The 20,027-nt window shown below is 39.6% G+C and overlaps 2 protein-coding genes across 2 annotated transcripts in view; both read right to left on the bottom strand.

The window, feature by feature from the left end:
* Positions 1-864: 864 nt before the first annotated feature.
* Positions 865-10,032, bottom strand: LOC139950536 (uncharacterized). The gene is made up of 9 exons (XM_071949274.1): positions 9,891-10,032; positions 8,518-9,396; positions 7,851-8,016; positions 6,962-7,064; positions 6,420-6,619; positions 5,919-6,162; positions 4,677-4,775; positions 3,991-4,082; positions 865-3,147 (listed from the first exon to the last, which is right to left on the bottom strand). Coding segments are annotated over exons 1-9 (1,902 nt in total). The 5' UTR covers positions 9,893-10,032; the 3' UTR covers positions 865-3,030.
* A 2,463-nt stretch (positions 10,033-12,495) lies between these two features.
* LOC139950545 (polyamine-transporting ATPase 13A3-like) overlaps positions 12,496-20,027 on the bottom strand; it is a 50,752-nt gene continuing 43,220 nt past the window's right edge. The window contains exons 28-31 of the mRNA XM_071949283.1: positions 19,863-20,013; positions 19,039-19,190; positions 16,818-17,014; positions 12,496-14,484 (exon numbers count right to left, since the gene is read on the bottom strand). Of these exons, the coding sequence (XP_071805384.1) occupies positions 14,341-14,484; positions 16,818-17,014; positions 19,039-19,190; positions 19,863-20,013 (644 nt within the window). The 3' untranslated portion in view covers positions 12,496-14,340. The remainder of the gene's footprint in view (positions 14,485-16,817; positions 17,015-19,038; positions 19,191-19,862; positions 20,014-20,027) is intronic.

A 20,027-nucleotide genomic window follows, 5' to 3' on the forward strand; every position in this document is an offset into this window, starting at 1 on the left:
GGTCCGGATCTGTTTCAGGGCCCCGTCAAAACTATTTCAAACATCCCCACCCCTTTCTCCCCCTCTCTTGTTTGATATACTTCTCAAAGTTGTTTCATCACCTTTAAAAACAACTATATATATTTGTTATAGTATTGCAGCTGAACGTACAGTCCAGTTTTAATATACAGTTTATTGTTTTACTTTTCGTGAAAGTTGGTTGTGCCCTTTTTTTTTAAATGTGACTGCGTCTACAAAATTTATCTTCGTTGTTTTTTACGATATTTCTGATATTATTTTCATTGCCCATTGTGCTTTTAGACTTTTGTTACCAGTCGCTTTTCCAATGTTTTGTACATATCTTGTTTGCCTTTGCTGTACAGGCAAACATTTTCGCACAGTCGTTTCTAAGCATCTTTAAGGCAAAAGACACTACTGGTAATTACTCAAAATAATCCTCACCAGAAAAGCTTATGGTGCGGTAACAAGCAATATGACTGAGTGATTAACAATGATTATATATCATTTGGAGAAACGGCTTCCTGTCATTATTCCGATGATCAATTGATTTAAGACAGTGGACACTACTGGTAATTTTGTCAAAGAGCAGTCTTCTCACTTGGTGTATCTCAACATATGTATAAAATAACAAACCTGTGCAAATTTGAGCTCCATCGGTCGTCGAAGTTGCGAGATAATAGCAAAAGTCGGCCAGGGAATTCAAATCAAAACTTGTCCGTAAAATTATTCTATCAAACACCAAAAACAAAATTGTCTCCGTCTTCCTTGAAAACGAAGCATGAAAAAGAATTGAACTATCGAACAAAGAGAAAGATTAAAAACAAAATCGCAAGTTCCAACAAAATCAGTGTGCTCTTTTATTTAACTGTTCGTTCTGCAACAAGTATGCTACATAGGTGAAATCAACAACGATCTTGAAGGCAATTAAGGGTGTAATAATTCCACAAGTAAATGACCATAACAACCTACTTGATAAAGAGCACTGCACCTTTAAAAGGAAAGTAGTTTTAGAAAAAGAGGTATTTTTTTCACCCCCAAATTTGAAACTGAGAACAGCTTCACACATAAAGCCTTTCTCAAGCATCTGAAAGCACACAATTCTATGCGGCAATGGTGTTTTTGCTTTCATTATTGCCTTAACTTCAATGACCAATTGAGCTCAGAATGTTCAGTGTTTGGTTTTGTCTGAGATACAACGTGAGAATATTGGTCTTAATATTGGTCAATTACCAAAGGTGTCCAGTACCATTAAATAATGCACAAAACATAGACATTTAAATGTTAAGGTACATATTCATTATATCTTTATCATGCTGCCTCCATCTTGGTCATGTTCCTTGTATTGAATTACAATAATGAATGCTTATAACTATTTGAAAATAGGAACCAGACTATTTTGTTCTTCCAGCCTCGGTGTGGTAACATAGATATCAATGGGAGAAATTGAAGATGGCTGCACCGTGATAATGGTATTTAAGCGACACAACAAAAGGGACATTACATAGTGTTATCATCACAACGTGCTACTTGGTCAACTTCAACATACATTTTCCTGTCATGTCATTATAACTTAAAGACACTGGACACTATTGGTAATAGCCTTGCTCAGGGCAGTCGCATTATTCGCTCCGAAAGACGCCGCTGTAAACCCACCCGTATACCCTGTACGTGGTGCGTGCGATCACACCGCATGACCCATCCGTATACACACTGTCACATCGTACGAATACTGTGCACACAAGTCATCCGCACTCGTACCACTAACCGCATGTGGAGGCCGTGTGTACGGGGGCATCGTGTCGTGCGATGTTACGCACAGTGAATACGGGTGGGTTTTTATACAGCGGCGGTCTTTTTTCGGAATGAATAATTCGACTGCCTTGAGCAAGGCTATATTGGTAATTGTCAAAGATCAGTCTTCTCACTTTGTGTATCTCAACTTAAAATAACAAACCTGTGAAAATTTGTGCTTGATTGGTCGTCGGAGTTGCGAGATAAATATGAAAGAAAAAACACCCTTGTCACACGAAGTTGTGTGCTTTCAGATGCTTGATTTCGAGACCTCGAATTCTAAATCTGAGGTCTCGAAATCAAATTCGTGGAAAATCTCCTGTCTCAAAAACTACGTCACTTCAGAGGGAGCCGTTTCTCACAATGTTTTATACTATCAACCTCTCCCCATTACTTGTGACCAAGTGAGGTTATATGCTGATAATTCTTTTGAGTAATTACCAATATTGTCCACTGCCTTTAAAGGAAATTAAACATAATCAAAGATGAAACTAAAGTTTCTCCTAATAAATAACCGTGTTATGGACAATAAAATCGTTCATTTAGATTAGAGTAGATTTCTTTACACCTTCTATAATACTATACATTTTTTTTCCACACAGCTCGGAAAAGTGCAGAGTATACAGTTTTCACACACATCGGTGTATTATGTGTAAAACAAAAGTTTTTTTTTTATCCCCGATGCAAAAGTCCATCTATTTAAAGAGTATTATATTGTTTACATATTGTTCTTTTATAGTAGGTCCTTTTGGTTGGAAAGCAGTTTCCAACAGCTAAATATGTTTTGTTTTACCCCATAAAAGAAATGTACCCATAGTCAACATAACTACACCGCACAACGACAATTTACTAACAACCCTCAACACAATAATACATTACGGAATAAATAATTAGTTAATTAGACGAAAAATACGCGGAAACACATGACAGTTATAATAAGTTACGTAACATTATTACATAAATACATCGGCGATTAACCAATAGGGAACGTGGTAAATTGACACTATATCAATGAAATAATTAACGATTTTTATATTTCTGTAAATCACGAGCATGGAAGTGTGCCGTCAGAGACTCAGGGTATCTGATGAGTGAACGGTTTGCCATTATCACTGGATATGGAAAGGTTTGCGGTAACACCATGTAATGACTATCTCTAATGAGTTGGGCGTGGTTCTGAAAAGAACCGTTGGTTTTCAACTCGACGTTTCGATCAGTATGCTCTGATCGTCACTGGAGTTAGTTCAACGTAGAGGGCACACCGAGGCAATGTACAGCATCTGATGTGATATTGCTACCCGGAGTTATACCACGCTTGTAGTTCATCAACCAATAGGTGTACATCATACCCTTACCCTGTATTAAAACATAACATAAAGATTAATAGAAAGAATTGAAACTTTGTATTAAAGGGCAAATATGCCATACAGACGTTTCCTCCCAAATAGCCTTGCTCAAGGCAGTCGCATTATTCACTCCGAAAAGACGCCGCTGTAAACCCATCCGTATACACTGTGCGTGGTGCGTACGTGTAATCACACCGCATGACCCACCCGTATACACTATACACACTGTCACATCGTACGACTACTGTGCACACAAGTCATCCGCACTCGTACCACTAACCGCATGCGGAGGCCGTCGGGCCGGCCGACGCATGCGGATAGTGTCGTGTCGTGCGTGGCGGTTACACACATTTTACGCACAGTAATACGGGTGGGTTTTTATACAGCGCCGGTCTTTTTTCGGAGTGAATAATTCGACTACCTTGAGCAAGGCTACCTCCCAAAAAGCATTTTCCATTTTATTTAATACTCCTGTCAGAGCGAAATTTGAAAAAAAGACGGCACGGGGGCACAAAATAAAATTTATATTCCACACTGGACTTTGTTGCCGTAATGGTAGAATATGACGTCGTAAATGTGATGCAGAACGAGCCAATGAGTGGAGAGAACTACAACCATGTGATGCAGCAATATAATTCGTTTGTAAGGCCGTGTCCGAATTGGAGACTTCGGCTACAGCTACGGCTAGATCAGCGCGTCTGTCAGTGTTGAAGGATAGGCAGACGCGCGCGCCCTAGCCGTAGCTGTAGCCGAAGTCGTCAATTCGGACACGGCCTAATGATCGAGTTGTGACGTTATAAATATGATGCAGAATGAGCCAATGAGAGGAGAGAACTACAACCACGTGACTTACCTTAATGTCCATCATACCACGTGACTGCAACGTGTATCCACCTAGCGAGACTAGAATCTTATGGCATTCACCGCTCACGTGTATCTTCATTGCTACAATGTATAAAAACACAAATAGAAATCTTATAACACATTATTAGTATTATGCATATTTATTTTGGTAACACCGATCAGTTATCACTGTATAATTTGCACATGCATAATTACTGAGGTGGGATTCGAACTCACAACCTTTGTAATAGACCCTTCCCATGAAATATGTAAATTGCACGTAGCGCGTGCGCACTAACGTTTTGGTTGGCAAAATGAGGGAACATCGCGCTGTTTTGTACACGGCTAATGGGTGCGTAACGCAGACGCGACTGCGCGTCTGCTTAGTGCACAACTCTTTGGCGTTTGCCAACCAACAGGGTCTGTACGCATGCGTGAATGTAATTAGCATATTTCATGGGAAGGGTCCATTCTAGAGCAGTGTCAAGAAGCATCTGTGAAAGTAAACAACTTCGTGCGAAAAGGGTGTTTTTTCTTTTGTTATTTTCTCGCAAATTCAAATTCGACGATTGAATTCAAATGTTCACACAGGTTTGTTATTTTATGCATAAAATGTTGAGATATACCTAGTGAGAACACTGGTCTTTGACAACTACTAAACGTGTACACTGCCTTTAACAAACAACTAAATATTACGTTCGCTGTGTGTTTCCATTCTCGAAGCTGTGTTTACGGTGTCTCCGAAGAGGCAGTACCGCGGCATCTTGGAGCCAACAACCCCAGCAACACACGGCCCTTTAAAAGGAAGCAAGATAAGAGAGATGGAATAGAGGGAGAAGGGAAAGAAGAGGGAGAAGGGAAAGAAGAGAAACAAAATGTGAATCAGAGACAATTTTGCTAATTGCATGTTAGACTCACAAGGGGCCATCTCATTAGGGCGAAGGCTTTATAGAATAATTACCCGCTATCGTCTAATTACGTTGGCTGGAGTAGAATACAAGGTAATATAATTGGGAGCTTAAAGACACTGGACACTACTGGTAATTGTCAAAGACCAGTCTTCTAACTTGCTGTATCTCAACATATGCATAAAATAACAAACCTGTGAAAATTTGAGTTCGATCGGTCATCGAAGTTGCGAGATAATAATGGAAGAAAAAAACACCCTTGTCACACGAAGTTGTGTGCTTTTAGATGCTTGATTTCGAGACCTCAAATTCTAAATCTGAGGTCTCGAAATCAAAATCATGGAAAACTTCTTCCTCGAAAACTATGTCACTTCAGAAGGAGCCGTTTCGCACAAAGTTTCATACTATCAACCCCTCCCATTACTCGTTACCAAGTAAGGTTTCATGATAATAATTATTTTGAGTAATTACCAATAGTGTCCACTGTTTTTACCATTACATTTTTACTAGAGCCTAGCCACACAGGGCAACTCTAACAGACAACTCGGAGGCAAACAACTGTAGTGCACGCTACAGGAACGACTCTAGTAGCACATGAGTTATTTTTCAATAAAACAACAACACCCCCAAACCCACTTACGATGATTCCTGTGGATATTATGTAAACATTCAAATGCGAATTAATGAATTATTCAATATCAGATCTCTCCCTGCCCTGCCTGCCCAATCTAAAAATAGTACAGGGCGCGCGGTATTTGAAGCACGCTCATTAAATATGCAGCAAACTGGAGCGCGTACTCGGAATGCTCATTATATATGCAGCAATTTGAGCGCGTTATTTAAAACGGACATGCGCTTTATGCGTGTAGCTGCATGCGCTGGCTTCATGTTGTACAGTTAGTTTAAAGTTCACCTCTCTCTCTATCTAATTTTGTAAACTGATTGCTTATTATTTATGTGATACGACCCTAATACCTTTAAAAACAGACAAATAAATGTTTATTGGTTTTCTTTTCATCATCAAATTTACCAGAATGAAGCCCAATCCGAATGAAGATCTTCTCAGTGGGCATATGAGGGATGGTGCAGTCCTTGATTTTGTCCACCAGGTCCAGGGCTAGCGACGCGACTTCACCGGCATGACGGTTCCCGTTCCGTAAGGGTAGACCGCTGGCCACCATGTAAGCATCACCGATCGTCTCCACTTTGTAAACGTCATGCGTCTCAATACGCTCATCGAACAACTGGTAGAGAAAGTTCAAGAAATTCACCACCTGTTTTGAAAATAATCATTTGTGTTGATTCGGTGAGTTTGACACAAGTCGATTGAAATACTGGCATTCAACTGGTGTTTGATTATCCTGAAAATTTGGTTGGTAACACTGTTTTAAGATATTTCATGCTAAGAAAATTTGTGTGTTTACAAGTATTATGAAATTGAGCCATAATTCCAATAAGTCCGCCTTGTATAGGGAAACAAATCACAAGCAATCTTTAAGTTTTGATTTGTAATAATAGAAAACTCAGCAACCTGCATGGGGGCGCTTCTTGCGGACATCTCAGTGAATCCAACGATGTCACTGAACAAGATGCTGACGAGTTCGTACGACTCGGCACTGACGTCATCACCAGTCTTCAGTTGCTTAGCCACCTGTTTTGGCAACATCCGATAGAGCAAGGAATCGCTCCTTTTCTTTTCGACGTTTAACTCAATGGTCTTGTGACTGAGCCCTTCCACAATGAATAAAACAACAAAAAGCAAAATGAAAACCAAAAAGTATCTCACTTTTCGGGCAAGTATATTTAAAAAAAAATTGTTGTTGTGCTTTCTTTAATTCTTTTGAAACATTTACACGGGTTTTCATGCATTCTTTTTATCACCCTGGGCCCAATTTCAAAGAGCTGCTTATAAAGCAGGAAATATTTTGTGCTTCAATAGCTCCATGAAATTAAGCCAATATGGAGGTATTCGTGCAGGGAGCCTCTAAATGGGCACGATGAAAACAACATAAGTATCGCAATCGCATGAAGTATGAGAAGACGGCTTTACTTTAGTCTGGTGTACGAACTCACTTGTTGCAAACCTTTGAATGGAGTTTGTTGCCTTGGAGACGAGGATGAGAATTATTGGAGTAACGAAACAAACAATTGACAGGAGAAGCGCAGCCACGAGGATCTAGCGTAGAAGAAAAACAAAATGGACGTCAAGTTAACACAGTCATACAGTCAACACGCAATTTTGCGAATTAGATTTGAATAATGTCTTGAACACCGACTTGCTTATAGTCACAAGTTACCGTGGATCAACCCCTGTCCATCTTCACCTTTCACTTATATTGGGTGCGTTCGTTTAGCTTCCCTGGGTCAACCCTGGACCTTCCCCTGGTGCGTTCGAATAGCTTTGACGTCATTCCAGGGGCTCACCCGGGTCAGCCCCAAGTGCCCTACTTGTGAAATGGGTCACTTGGGGGCTGGCTCTTTATAACAGAAATCAATGGGTGCGTTCGATTAGTTTCCCTGTGTCTACCCCGCGGTGCTCACTCGGGTGAGCCCCTGAAAAGAGCTAACCGAACGACCACACTCGCCCTCTCGTGGTGATCGCATGCACATCGGGTCACCCCTTAAGTAACCCACTCCACATGGACGCAGGGCACTGAGGGCTGACCCGGGTGAGTCCCTGGAATGACGTCAAAGCTATTCGAGCGTACCGGGGGGCAGACCGGGGTCGACCCAGGGGAGCTAAACGAACGCACCTAGTGTGTTTGAGAGTGAAGTCACCCGCAAGTTTCCTAAGATGGGGACTGGAGGCCGGTTTATAGTCGGTCGCGCGATGGTCGGGCGATGGAAATCTTGACGCGCGATCACAAAAAGACACGGTTTTTAGGCCTCAGTCTTAGGATTGCGCGCAAGATTTCCGTCGCGCGACCATCGAGCGACCGACTATAAACCGGCCTTTTAATACCTCTTGTTCGTTTATGCCAATGTCCTTCCTGATTTGTTCTGCTACGACCCTCTCTATGTACAAACCAATGTTTCTGATCACAATCAGCTGGGCTGTTGTATTACCCAGCCAGTCAGTGGCTCTCGATCTGCGAAGACCCGAGCTAGCATCAGTAACTGTAACATCAAACACACACACACATAATATTTAAGGGCAGTGGACATTATTGGTAATTACTCAAAATACTTATTAGCATAAAACCTTTCTTGGTGATGAGTAATAGGGAGAGGTTGATGGTATTAAACATTGTGAGAAACGGCTTCCTCTGAAGTGCCATAGTTTTCGAGAAAGTGAGTAATTTTCCATGAATTTGATTTCGAGACCTCAGATTTAGAACTTGAGGTCTCGAAATCAACCATGTATGTGCTTTTAGATTCAAAATGAGAAATTTCAGTTGAGGTATGTTATTATTTGAGTGAGAAAACACCCCTTTCCCCAAACTACGTTTCTTACATTACTTTTTTTAATACTATCAACATCTTTCAATTGCTCTTTACCCAATGTTTTTATGCTAACATGTTTTTTAACATAGTGCCCTGTGCCTTCAACACCTTTATTTACAATTTGATATGTTGTGGTTCTGAAAAAAAAAAATGCCGGTTCTTTTGAGAACCAAAACCCATTCCTACATTCGTTGTTGTATATTTCTTTCTTCATCTTCTCAATACTCAGCAGATTTATTTCCCTGCTCTGCAACCGATCGTTATACAAGTCGCGTGTTTCTGGAACGTAGTTCAGGCACGTGTTGAGGTGGATCTCAGCTAGCTCTTCGTTCCGAACGAATGTCAGGTAGTTTATTGTGGAGAGGGAACCGAGAAGATAGAACTCCGTTCCGTACGCCGACATTGCTCCGGTGCGTTCCTGCGTTCGTATGATGAAGGAGTAGGCCACGAGGTTCTTCCAGAGACTGGCATGGTTCGTCAGCAGGATGGTCTCGGTCAGGAGCGGCAGGAACGCCTGCTTGACGTCGAAGTAGATGCGAAGAAGCTCGAAGGTGGTTGTGTTATCTTCCCTGCTTTTGTCTCGTTGTAGTTTCAGGAACGCCAGGAACTGATTCCCGGAGACGAATTGGGTTTCCTCAGGCCAGTACGGCAGCTCCGTTACGGCGTTTTCAGTATCAACGTAACTGGCGTCCAGACTGATTCGGCTGACGTCGTCGTAACGGCCGTACAGCGTCGCCCGGGATTGCTCGATCTGAATGGCGTGCATGATGTTCCCGAGACCGATTGATTGCTGAAAGACTAAGTCAAAGTCCAGCAGCTCGGTCCGGGTTGAGATCGCCGTGTTGACGTTGATGGCGGTCACGATGAACAGGCAGATGGCCGGGGTTAGAGGGAACAGCAGCATCTTCAGCAGCTGTAGCCGTTTGCCGCAGCGGGTGACGGGGTTGATGTTGCACCGTCCTAGGTTCATCTGGGACGGTATCTGGAAGGATGAATGGCTGTTAGGGGAGCCTCGACTTATCCCGGCATCGATGGTGGTGGGAGTCACTCGATCTTTCCGAAACCTGCAAGTTAGTGAAACAATTGAAATTTATTGGCGGTTATAAGTATTCCTCTTTAACCCACTGGACACCTTAGGTAAATTGTTAATACCAGTTTTCTCACTTGGTGTATCCCAACATATGCGTAAAATAACAATTCTGATGTGAAATATTTGAACTCAGTTGTTTACCGCGCAGGAGATTAGTGGAAAAAACACCTTTGTTGCACATTGTGATGCCTGTGATTTGTTTTCCAAAGAATTCCAGAAGGTTCCGAGTATAACACAATCCACACATCGGTGAACAAGGATACAACCAAGATTAAAAGGCAATCGATGAGAAACATTTGTTTATTGTTTGTTAATAATACAGAAATTGATAGTAGATGAACGTTTCTGAAAGTAAACAAGTATAAATTGAAAAGGTTTTATAAATGAATATAATTGAATCGAGGTTTAGAAATATTTTCTGTCAATTGATAAATATTGATAATCGAAAAGAATCGATCAGATACTCACATTGTTTCGGCCGGACGGGTCGTCTGGAGAGTGCATATACAGAAAGGCGTCGGCCTAGCCGCAAGTTCACACCCTCCTCTGTTGTGCGACTAGATAGAGAAAGGAAAATAACAGTTAAAGCCGCGGGCCCTTTTCGAAACCACCGTTCGGCTCTGGATAACTATGGCCCCTCAGTTGTTACGCTACGCGTTCAGGGACTCAGACCAGAGAACGGAGCCTGAAGCCGAATCTAAAGCCGTGTATTCGAAAAGGGCCACAAATCGTTGCCAAGATACACCTCGTATACCAGCATGGCCGAACTTCATACATAAGCATGTAAGCACAAAAAACTATCTGAATTGCTTATAAGAAACAGGTTACCAGCCAAATTTGCATAAACTTTGTATCGTCATGCTTGTCGCAGATTTTGTCCTAAAGCGGCCATAGACTTTTGTCAAGGCATACGTGGCTAAGACAGTTTTTTTGAGCCGCTACCTCGAGCTGCCCCGAGCGACTTGCAGAGACCAAACCACTCGACTTTGGGCGTGGTCTCCCATTCCAGTCGCTTGGCGTTGCAGCTAGCTCCACAAAGCTGTCCAAAAGTCAGGAAGGCCTTGAAAAAAGGCCACTTACGGCCCGTTAACCAGCGGTTCCTTTCACAACCAAGACTAATCAAAAGAGATATTTACATGGTTGTTACCGCAAAACCTCTCTTAGCTAAACATATTGACGTCATAGTCTTGACAAATTTAAAGATTTGGTCTCCAAAACGAGAATATATTGCTACAAACGTTCATGACAAAAGTGACAGATTTTGGCTAACGTCCACTCACGTCGTATTGACGGCAATATTCACGAACAAATTTACGACTGGTGTCAGTATTTACGACCCAAAGTCACAAGTCCCGACTTCTTGGCTCACGCCAAATATTGGCTTAGAGGAACAAGTCCGGAAATTTGTCACGAACGTGGTTGCCAAAATACGCGACTTTGTGGACAATTCGTAAATTATTGAGGCAATTCGTAAATTATTGAGGCAAACTATTGATTTAATTTGTTGGTGTCCCTAAAGAAATCACATGGGATAACCTGCGACCAGGAAAGCAAAGAAAACAAACAAAAACTGCTTTAAGAAAAACAAACGTAGAAATTTATAGAGATTAAAAACAAAAAACAAATCCCATGTAATTTTCTTTAGTGTTTATTTTACACGAGGCAATTTCGAGCCCCGATTTAACAATCGTTATACGGTAGCTAAACTAATAATAATAATATAATAATAAATCAAGTTCAAACATAATAATTTCGTTCAGTGAGAAACAATTAATCAAACACTACACAAAATGGAGTTATTTGTTTTACCTTCTTTTCCGATGAATCGTTCTCCCTTCCTCAACAAGTTTTTCCAGCTGCCATTAATAAGTGACACGATGAAATCGCCCACACATGTGCGATACAAGCGCCAATATGAAACGAAGCTAAGATCTTCTAGTCTTGCACAATCTCAAGACACCAGCGTCGCTTTGCGCACCGGCACGCTCTGCTTCTTAACGACCGGCACATCTTGTAGTACTTCCAGTGGCACTTGTCTGCGACCGTCAAACTTGGAGGGGGGAATTCCGAGCTGGGGGTACAATGCTCGCATGTCTTGACAAACACATTAAAAATTCATAATCATAATTCTTGAAAGAATGTGCCATTCTCTGATGAGGTCAACATTGTAGGACAATAGCTGTACCATATAAAACCAGTTCAAGTACGTGTAATTAGGATTTTGGCGTCTGTCAGGAAGACAAAGTATGACCACACACGGAGAATAATTTTGTCTTTAAATGATCTGGATCTTTTGTACTATCAGTTAATTAATTGCTTATTATTTCCGTTGTGAATCCGTAGTCTGTTGACCATAATTATGGTATGGTATGAAACGAGTATACACACGGAACAAGAATGCGTGGGACATGCTATCGGTTAATAGCAAATCAGTTATCAGTGTTTTTTTCGTTAAGAACAGTTTTCAAACTTCAAAATGAACGAAACAAAACTTGTTTTGTTCGCCATCAGGGTAGGTTATTTTCGAAAGCACCTTAAATTGTAGCAAAAGTAAAAAAAGAAAAGAAAGTAAATTACCGGTACGAAAGCAGTACACATCTTTTTTAAGAAAAGTTGTCAAACTTCCAAAATAAAACTATGTGAGTAGTTTTCGAGGGCAACTTCAAGTAAAATTGAAAAAATAAAATACAAATAAAATATTAATAATAATAATAATACAAAATGAGCCGACCACTTTCAGTAAACATGGTAAAACAAAACCATGCAGACAGCACATCATAACATATACGTTAATTACATAAGTAAATGGGGTGGGGATAGGGACAGAAGGAGTTATATACCACTTGTGGATACACTAGACTACGAATCCAACTTCAAATAATACACGCATAAAATGAACATTAGTATCTTATAAATAAGGTACGACTTTATTTCAAAAAATATAATAGAAAAAAAAAATCCAAAACAGATCCCCAAATAAAAAAAGAGAGAAGTAATTTGCCACGAAAAGGCGGTCTCTATAAAATCTCCATTACTCGAGTGAAGTTATGTTTTGGGCTCTTTTCGAAGCCACGGCTTTGACGATCCAGATTCGGCTCAGGCTAGCTTGGTCCCGTGCTGGTTTTGCCCGTATAGTGCATGCTTGACGTACGTGCTCAGGGCTTCCAGACGAAAGAACGAAGCCGGAAGCCGTCGATTCGAAAATGCCCTTTGTTTTCTAATTTAAAACAACCATTGTATGTGACGTCACATGCTCAAAAAGCGTCCCCACCGCGATTTTTTTCCCCTGAACCTTCCGGGCAGTGTACGTGGAGTTTACCGAGTGGTTCAGTGACGTCATCAACACAGCCTTGCGCTCTGATTGGTTAAACTCCACGAACACTGCCCGAAAGGTTCAAGAAAAGAAAAATCACCAGAGTAAAAAAGTGTCGGGTCTTCAAAGGAGAAAAATGATTGGATGATAGTTGTTCTTTGTGCGTAAAAACGTGCGATGAGCTCAGCGTCCATGTAACATTTCCTGTTATGCAAAGGATGGATCTTACAAACAAAAACCCGTCAACCAATTAACAACTTTAAATACTCTTCTTAGTTAAAGCAAGGTTAAAGGCACTGGACACAATTGGTTACTACCAAAGACCAGTCTTCTCACTTTGTGTAAAAAAAATGTGCACAAAAAAGTGAGCTCAATGGGTCGTCGATGTTGTGAGATAATGAACGAAAAAACACCATTGTCACACGAAGTTGTGTGTTCAGATGCTTGATTTCGTCTCGGTAAAATTATCAAGAACCGGGCCTCGTTGGATTTAAACCACTAGTTGAAAACCTCTTCACCACACATTGATTCCCTTAATGTTTCGTAAGATGACTACTATCAAAATCAATCAACAAGGAATCAACAGACTGATTTCCATGATTTGACTGAAAAGAGGTACTCTAAACAAATATGATTAATTATTGCAAAGATTTAAACAAGTTGCCGAAATATATATATATACACCTGATTTGCATTGCAATATATAGGAAGAAATTGAAATCTACAAAAACGGTTATTCAATTAGTAATAGTTAATTTCTTCCACCTTCGTTTGTTAATCAGAAGAGACCACGATTCCAAATCGTTTTAAGCACTGCCGTCGATTTCACAAAGAGTTAGGACTCGTCTTATCTCGAGTTAGGACGAGTAACTCGTCCTTATGATTAATCTTAAGGTCTGCATCCTACAGTGGAGGGTTGGGACTCGTCCTAAGTCCTAATTTTAGTCTTAAGTTAGGAAGAGTTTTGTGAAATCGACGAATGGACACCTATGGTAATTTATTGAAGACCAGTATTCTCACTTGGTGTATCTCAACATAAGCTCAAAATAACAAACCTGTGAAAATTTGGACTCAACTGGTCGTCAAAGTTGCAAGAGAATAATGGAAGAAGAAACACCCTTGTCACACAAGTTGTGTGCTTTCAGATGCTTGCATTCGAAGCCCTCAGCTGAGGTCTCCTATTCAATTGAAATATTTTAGTGAGAAATTACTTCTTTTAACGAAACATCTTACTTCAGACAGTGTTAGAGGGAGCCATTTCTCACAATGTTTTATACTATCAACAGCTCTCATATACCAAGTCAGTTTTTATGCTAACAATTATTTTGAGTAATTACCAATAGTGTCCAGTGCCTTTACAGGACAATAGTCTGTCCCCCTTCTCACAATAATAACAAACTCATAATAATAACCCAATCTACATGTAGGGAACCCGACAGTGACATGGTATCAATTCAAAATATCTATAAATATCATTCGAAATTTTAGTCTAAAATCTTAGGTTAAAAAAATATATAATATTTTGGTTTAATAGCTCGTGTCCATCTGTTGATGATGACTTTTCTATGAAAGATGGGTAATGCTGGGACTGTAATTGGGGCCCAATTAGGAATGGTTCTGGCTGCCCATGGGCCAACTTGGGTCCTCCCGGATCTGACGCTCAATCGTCTTGAAGATGTGTTTGGGCGTCTTCTTGGGGCGAACAAGGCTGACGCATCGACGTAGAAAATTGCTGTCCGCTACAAACGTCTGAGTAACAAATAGGAGACATAGGGGTCTTATAATGCTAAGCTTGTTTTAAAGGCACAGGGGTCGATGTCACAAAGAGTTAGGACTAGTCCTAACAGACTTAGGACCAGTGGGGCTAGTCCTTAAAGGAACACGTTGCATTGGATCCGGGTCGAGTTGGCCTTTGAAAAGCGTTTGTAACCGTTTGTTATGAAATGCATATGATTAGAAAGAAAAGTAGATTATAATGATCAACACAAATTTGCCTCAAAATTGCGTGGTTTTCCTTTCAACTTGTCGACAAACACGATCGGCCATTGTCTCCCATAAATAGCCGACCGTGTCAGTTCGCAAAGTAAAAGGAAAACCACACAATTTCGAGGAAAATGTGTGTGGATCATTGTATTCTACTTTTAAAACATCTTTCTAAAATAAGCATTTTATAACAAACGGTTACAAAACTGCTTTTCAAAGACCAGCTCGACCGATCCAAGGCAACGTGTTTCTTAAAACTCAAGATAAGACTAGTCTTACTCTTTGTGAAATCCACCCCTGGACACCTTTGGTAATTGTCAAAGACCAGTATTCTCACTTGGTGTATCTCAACTTATGCAAAATATAACAAATCTGTGAAAAGTTTTACTCAATTGATCATCCAAGTTGCAAGAGATAGATGAAAGCAAAAAAAACCAAAACGCCCTCGTTGCACAAGTTTCTGTGCTTTAAGATGTATAACAAAAGGCTTCAGGCCTGAAGTCTTTTGTAGTTTGACCTCTTTCTCAAAACCTATTTTACTTCAGGGGGAGGGAGCCCTTTTTTCAATGTTTCATACTATCAACATAGGATTGGAACTGCCTCTAGCTACCGGGCGACCTCGGTAGTCTAGTTGGTAAGACACTGCTCTAGAATTGCAAGGGTCGTGGGTTCGAATCCCACCCGAGTAACATGCCTATGATATTTTTTCACAGGACTCGGGAAAGTACCGTGTATACAGTGCTAACACACATCGGTGTATGGGTAAAAAAACAAAATTAATATCAATCGCTTTCCATTGCCCGTTACCAATTAAGTTTTGATTCTAACAACAATTCAGAGTAGTTTAGGCCAGTAAAGATAACATACAAAGTCATTGACAATTGAATAAATGCACATCTACATGTAGCAAGAAAATACCAGAAAAATTCTCTTCTAAGTATAAATAATTAAATAGTTAGATATGATTTGAGGTCATACTACTCTAAAAAAAAAAAAAAAAAAAAATCAGCAATAGGAACACCACCAATATAGTTTTAATTCGAAGGTTCTTGGTTGAAGTCCCACTTCAGTTAATATTCCTTTGATCAATCTCAGATTATTAAACACATTTACTTAGTCAGTTTCCCTTGTGGGGGAAAAAAAAAAAAAACAGGAAAAAAAAAAGAAAATAGAAAAAAAAGGAAAACAGAATGAGAAAGGGCGCTGAATTTCTGTTGCGGGAAAGGTTAATGTCCACGATAGTGTTGAAGTTGATGAATGCATAATAATCCGTAAAGAGATGCTAAACGCTGAAAGATGTCTTCTTAAATAAGAGCAATTACTGTAATGCACAAAATGAATCTTGATTTTCTTTAAGACGGTCATCTAGGAATACATCAAAATATTCAGAAGAAAAATGATTGATTGCACATAAATATCAGAACAAGTCAATTACAATGATTGATTGCACATAAATATAAAAACAAGTCAATTACAACTCCATAATGATGACTGTCTCCATGGTGAGACTAATCTTAACAGCCACATCGGAGTTTAAGAGAGTGATACATTTTAAAGACACTGTACACTATTGGTAATTGTCAAAGACCAGTCTTCTCACTTGGTGTATCTCAACAAATGCATAAAATAATAAACCTGTGAAAATTTGAGCTCAATAATGAAAGAAACACCCTTGTCACACGAAGTTATGTGCGTTCAGATGCTTGATTTCGAGACTTCAAATTCTAAACTTGAGGTCTCAAAATCAAATCCATGGAAAATTACTTCTTTCTCGAAAACTATGTCACTCCAGAGGGAGTCGTTTCTCACAATGTTTTATACTATCAACCTCTCCCCATTACTCGTTACCAAGTACGGTTATATGCTGATAATTATTTTGAGTAATTACCAAAAGTGTCCACTGCCTTTAAGCGAGACACTTAGCCATTGCCTTCAGATTGGGCTTAATGCCGTTGGTCCAGCGTGTTGTGTATCACATGTAAAACTATTACCATTATTACTATTCTTCTTCTTATTATGTATCAACATTATTAGAAGTAGCAATTTTTTTAGATTGTTTGACGGAACTCTTTAGAAAAGGCATCTGTTTCTTCACTTACCTCCAGTAAAAATGATGCAGCAAAGTTGAAAAGTACGAGACCGAACATAAACAGGACAAAGCTGAGGTGTTCCCCAGCTAAGAGTTTCAATTGCATAACGTCCACGATGAACCAGTTCAGGACCCCCGAGGAGCTGGGTAGGAAGAGCATGAAACTGCTGGCTGTCACCAAGAGGGCAAGGTCCACCATGAAGGGAACTAAAGAGAAGACCGGGTTACAAGAAATAAAAACAGTTATAAAAATAATAATAATAATATGCCTGTAAAATGCCTGTTTCTTTTTTTCTTTTTTTCACAGGGTTCGGGAAAGTACCGAGTATCCAGTCCTAACACAAAGAAGTAACCAAATTTAATATCCTTTATCCCGAGGCAAATTAACTTTTATTATATCGATGCGGTACCTGCTGCCAATTATAGGAGTCAAACTGCCTCTAGCTACCGGGCAACCTCAGTGGTCTAGTTGGTAAGAAATGCAAGGGTTGTGGGTTCGAATCCCACTCGAGTAATATGCCTGTGATATTTTTTCACAGGACTCGGGAAAGTACCGAGTATACAGTGCTAGCGTCGGTGCATGGGTAAAAAAGTCAAAACTAAATAATAATAGATTCTTATAACTACAGGTTTGGATACAATGTGGACTAATTCTTTCTCCTTCAGGTGACTGCTTGATCTTTCATGAAAATGTGAGGGTCTAAGATAATTTGAACAAAGTCTTTCTAAACCCTTAGAAATCAAAAGCCTGTACTTCTGAACACACTGTCATGAAACTTTATTTCTGTAGTAGACATACATGCAGTTTTGTAGGCAGTGGAGACTATTGGTAATTAATCAAACTAATTATTAGCATAAAACCTTTCTTGGTAACGACTAATGGGGAGAGGTTGATAGCAAACATGTGAAACTTTGAGCTCAATCGGTCATCAAAGTTGCGAGATAATAATAAACACCCTTGTAAATCTGAGGTCTTGAAATGAAATTTGTGGAAAGTTACTTCTTTCTCAAAAACTATGTGACGTCAGAGAGAGCCGTTACTCACAATTTGTTATACTACCAACCTCTCCCCATTACTCGTTAGCAAGTAAGATCTTATGCTAATTATAATTATGTTGAGTAACTACCAAACAGTGTCCACTGCCTTTAGGGCACTGTTTAAAGAAGAATACGAGGAAATCAGCTAAGCAGCTGAAAGGTTGCATGCCTGCATAGTGAGGAAAATGTACTGCACACTTTCTGTTTATTTTCAATATGTTTTACTGAAAATAGAAGGGGGGATCAGCAGAACATTTGTTCCATTGTTATGGACCTCAACAAACAATTTTGACGTCCAATTATCTACAAGATAACAACCACGCTAATTACTTGCAGTATGACAAGGTCTTAGATAATGATAAATATTTCCCAAGAAAGGAACCTTAATTGAAATTCTTGTTGTTGAGAAAATAATGAGCCACAGGAGGAAAAAAAAAAAACCAACATTTTTTTTTGCAAAAATGCGGCCGTGGGCGAAATCAACCTTAAAAACAAAATATGGCCCCAGTAGACCTTACTGATTGAAAACAAAAATAAATTAGTCAAATTTTTGCTGTTGGAAAAAAGCAGATTGACTGACAGTAGAAAAAAAGAAAAAAAAAGTAATCCTTGAGAAAAAAAAAAGGTCTTCGACTTAAAATTTGAGCTGGTCCAAATCTTCCAGAAATTGAAAATAAAAAACCTGTCAATTATGTCAAATATCAAGAAGATGGTGTTTGAAATCACTATCACCGTTTCTTATTTCAACTACAGCAACTGAAATAAGCAAAAATCCCTTCTTCAAGAGAAAGAGTAGGGTATACTGTTTGAAATGTGGATACCACACTGGCTCTTTACAGAGCCAACACTCCAACAAAAGAGATTTATACATTGTTGTGTCCGAAAGTTTACTATTTATTTAGGGAATCAATGTGTGGTGAAGAGGTTTTCCACTAGTGGTTTAAACCCAACGAGGCCTGGTTTTTGATAATTTTATCGAGACGAGGTAAATTAACAGTGTCCAGTGCCTTAAAACAAATAAATAAATAAATAAACCGAATAAATGAATACAAACTTACAACTCAAAATTTTCACATTGCTACGCTTAAAGAAATGATTGAAGCAAGTTTAGATCAGTCCTCTTACATGTACACCCCTCACTACCAATGAACAAACCCAAGGAGAGTAATGAGTAATTGTAAAGAGGGACGTACCATTCTTATAAATAGGGGTTCTGTAAGGAGCTCCTTTTGAGAAGGCCGCAGCGAGTATCATGTACTGAAAGGACGATACAGTAAAAACTATGGTGTTCTCATATGTGAAGATGTTATCCTCAGCGTGTGGTGATATCGAGGGAGCTTTCCACCTAAAAAAATTAAAAAAATTAAATTAAAGGCAGTGGACACTATTTGTCTCAAAGTAACTGTTAGCATAAAAACTTACTTGGTAAATAGCAACAGAGAGCCATTGATAGTAAAAAACATTGTGAGGAACGACTCCTTCTGAAGTGATGTATTTTTTGAGAAAGAAGTGATTTCTCAGTAAAATATATTTGAATATATTTCGAGACTTCAAGCATGAGGCCTTGAAATCAAGCATCTGAAAGCACACAGCTTCGCGTGACAAGCATGACAAGGTTTTTTTTTCTTCCATTATCATCTCGCAACTTTGACAACCGATTGAGATACAATTTTCACAGGTTTGTAATTTAGTGAGAAGACTAGTCTTTGACAATTACCAAAGTGTCTGTAATACAAACCATAAATTCAACTTAAAGCAGTGGACTATGAAGCTTTCTCTTATTAAAGAATTATTGTCCAGTAAACATTTTGAACCAGAAGCCCGGAGTAATACGCCTGTGATTTGTTCATAGAGCTCGGCAAAGCACCAAGTGTACAGTGCTAACACACATCGGTGTATAAAGGTAAAACCAAAATTACCATTCTTTAGTGGTTTTGTGGCTTCCCCCCCCCCCAATTGGACCCCCTTGTTTTAAAGATAAAACTGCCCTTTTGTGATGAGACTGTAAGACTCTTACCATGTAGTGTAATGTAGGGAGAAATACGCGATAGCCTGGATTGTGCACACTAGTACAATCTCTATCAGTATAGAGACGAGGAAGATGGGTGCGACCAGGCTACCTGGTGGACGGCGACGTACCAAGGTGGGATGTGAACCATTCAACCCCACTGCAGAAAAAAAG

Source organism: Asterias amurensis, chromosome 18 (assembly GCF_032118995.1).
Source record: "Asterias amurensis chromosome 18, ASM3211899v1".
NCBI lineage: Eukaryota > Metazoa > Echinodermata > Asteroidea > Forcipulatida > Asteriidae > Asterias > Asterias amurensis.

Excerpts from the sequence above, each read along its gene's own strand:
- LOC139950536 (XM_071949274.1), bottom strand. Across the intron at positions 8,017-8,517 it reads GAAATATACAACAACGAATG|TGATGTTACAGTTACTGATG; the intron begins TAGGAATGGGTT and ends TGTGTGTGTGTT. Across the intron at positions 7,065-7,850 it reads TTGGCATAAACGAACAAGAG|ATCCTCGTGGCTGCGCTTCT; the intron begins GTATTAAAAGGC and ends CTTCTACGCTAG.